The 2,392-nt window shown below is 51.1% G+C and overlaps 1 protein-coding gene across 1 annotated transcript; it reads left to right on the top strand.

The window, feature by feature from the left end:
- Nucleotides 1-535: 535 nt before the first annotated feature.
- LOC137833989 (uncharacterized) lies at nt 536-1,321 on the top strand. The gene has a single exon (XM_068642057.1). It carries the CDS (start codon nt 536-538, stop codon nt 1,319-1,321), a length of 786 nt encoding a protein of 261 aa, XP_068498158.1.
- Nucleotides 1,322-2,392: the final 1,071 nt, after the last annotated feature.

The raw sequence follows: 2,392 nt of genomic DNA, 5'->3' as shown, positions 1-2,392 counted from the left end.
GTGTAAAACGTAATTTTCTCAGCTCATTTAACACAAAAAGCACTTCTCCTTCATGTATCAGGTGTAATTTGTTCCATTCATTCTTATATTTTCTGTCTACATTTGAATACTGTAAAGTGTACCGGACAATCCTCAGACCTCGACGTTGACCACAGTTATGGTGGGGCCCCAGAGGCTGGGTGCACAAGGGGGACAGGCCAGTATCTCGCAAAATACGTAAGTGCAAGTAGCCGACGTGTGGGCGGCATCGAGGTGAAGGGCGAGGAGGCCTCGGACCTCGGCTACTTAAATAGCAAAGATGGGCCGAAAAAGGTGATTTCCAAGCCACATTCCAGTTATCAGTAAGGGAGAGGCCTAGATCATGGGGGAGCATGGGGTGTGGATGACGCGGTAGATGTGACACAAACAAAGAGCCACTGGGAAAGAGACGACTCGTAAGGGTCACGTTCCAGGGGTGATCTACATGCATGGCACGTGAACAGCTAGGGCACTCCCAGGGCGGATGGTCCTAGAGATTGGGTGCATGAGTTGGAACATGCCGCCCAAAACTGACAAGAAGCTGGGACCCCACAAGGAGGCTTGGTGCGAGTTTCACCAAGCGTTTGGCCATCCCATACGCAATTGCTTGGCGTTGGGACACCAGTTGGACGAGCTAGTGAAGAGCGGGTTCCTAAACGACTACCTGGTGGAGCCACAGAGAGCTAAGACCTCAGCAGCATCGGGTGAGGACCAAGAACGTGAGATGCCCGTTCACAACAAGATCCACACCATCTCGGGGGACTTCTCAGGTGGAGGGTGCACTTCTTCTCAACGCAAGAAGTATGCACAATCAGTAATGTCAATAGAGGCGCAAGTGGCAGATGACATTCTCGACGTCGACCTTACTTTCACAAAGGCCGATCTTCGAGACGTCATTCCCCATGACAATGACCCTGTGGTGATTTCTGTGATAACCATAGGGAGGAAGGTACACCAAGTGCCAGTGGACCAAGGCAGCTCAGTGGATGTGATGTTTTGGTCTACCTTTAACATGCTGCAGTTGTCTCCCGACCAGCTGAGGCCTTACGCTGGGTGCTTGTATGGCTTCGCGGGAGACCAAGTGGAGGTGCGGGGGCATTTGGAGCTGAGGACCACCTTTATAGATGGTGTCGCCTCCTGCACAGAGAGAATAAGGTACTTAGTGGTTAATGCACCCTCAGCCTATAATATTCTATTGGGGAAACCAGCTCTGAATAGGTTGAGGGCAGTAGGCTCAACACGCCACATGAAGATGAAGTTGTCGGACTTGAGCGGGAAGATGATAACCATCAAGTCGGACTAGCAAGAGGCTAAGAGGTGTTATGAAAATAGCCTCAAGACCAAGAGGGGGGTGTTCATGGTTACAGAGCGCCCGCCCAGCAGAGACGGGGACGCTCGTATAGAGATCTCCAGTGCAGAGAGCGCCCGGGAGAGGCGACTCGAGCCCGTAGGGGATGTCGTGGAGAGGCAGATTGGGGGCAAAATGTTCAAGCTTGGTAAGTCACTGGGCAGAGCGGAGCAGGACCAAGTTGTTGGGGTGATAGCATGGCATCTGGACGCCTTCGCATGGTCCGCCTCGGACATGCCAGGCATAGACCCAGATTTCCTGTGTCACCGCCTCACCATGGACCCCAAGGTCAAGCCCGTTCGCCAGAGAAGAAGGATGTTCAATGAAGAGAGGCGACAGGTCATAAAGGAAGAAACGAAGAAATTGTTGAGCGCCGACCACATAAGGAAGATCCAATACCCTGAGTGGTTGGCCAACGTGGTCTTGGTGAAGAAGGCCAACGGGAAGTGGAGAATGTGTGTGGACTTCACCGACCTCAACAAGGAATGCCCGAAGGACTCGTACCCCTTGCCAAGCATCGACGCCTTGGTGGACAGTTCCTCGGGCTGTAGGATGCTCAGTTTCTTAGACTCTTTCTCCGGGTACAACCAGATTAAGATGCACCTAGAGACGAGTGCAAGACAACGTTCATGACCGAGATGTCTTGTTATTGTTACACGGTGATGCTCTTTAGGTTGAAGAATGCAGGCGCCACCTACCAGAGGTTGATGGATAGGGTCCTTGTACCCATGATAGGTCAGAATGTGCAGGCCTACGTGGACGATATGGTGGTGACCTTGCAGGAGAGGGATCAACATGTGGCTGACCTAGAAGAGCTATTTGCAACAATAGCTAAGTATAGGTTGAAGCTGAACCCCGAGAAGTGCGGGTTCGGGGTGGAAGTGGGTAAGTTCTTGGGTCATAGGCAAAATCAGAATTTGGAAAACCAATTAAGTTTAAAGATACATTACATGGATATCATAGGCCAACTTCTTTGGTTCCTTGTAAGTATTTCAGAATCCTTTTAGCAACATTGAGGTGTGATTC

Source organism: Phaseolus vulgaris, chromosome 5 (assembly GCF_000499845.2).
Source record: "Phaseolus vulgaris cultivar G19833 chromosome 5, P. vulgaris v2.0, whole genome shotgun sequence".
Taxonomy (NCBI): domain Eukaryota; kingdom Viridiplantae; phylum Streptophyta; class Magnoliopsida; order Fabales; family Fabaceae; genus Phaseolus; species Phaseolus vulgaris.
Note: the sequence above shows the minus strand (reverse complement) of the source record. Positions and strands in the feature narration are given on the sequence as shown.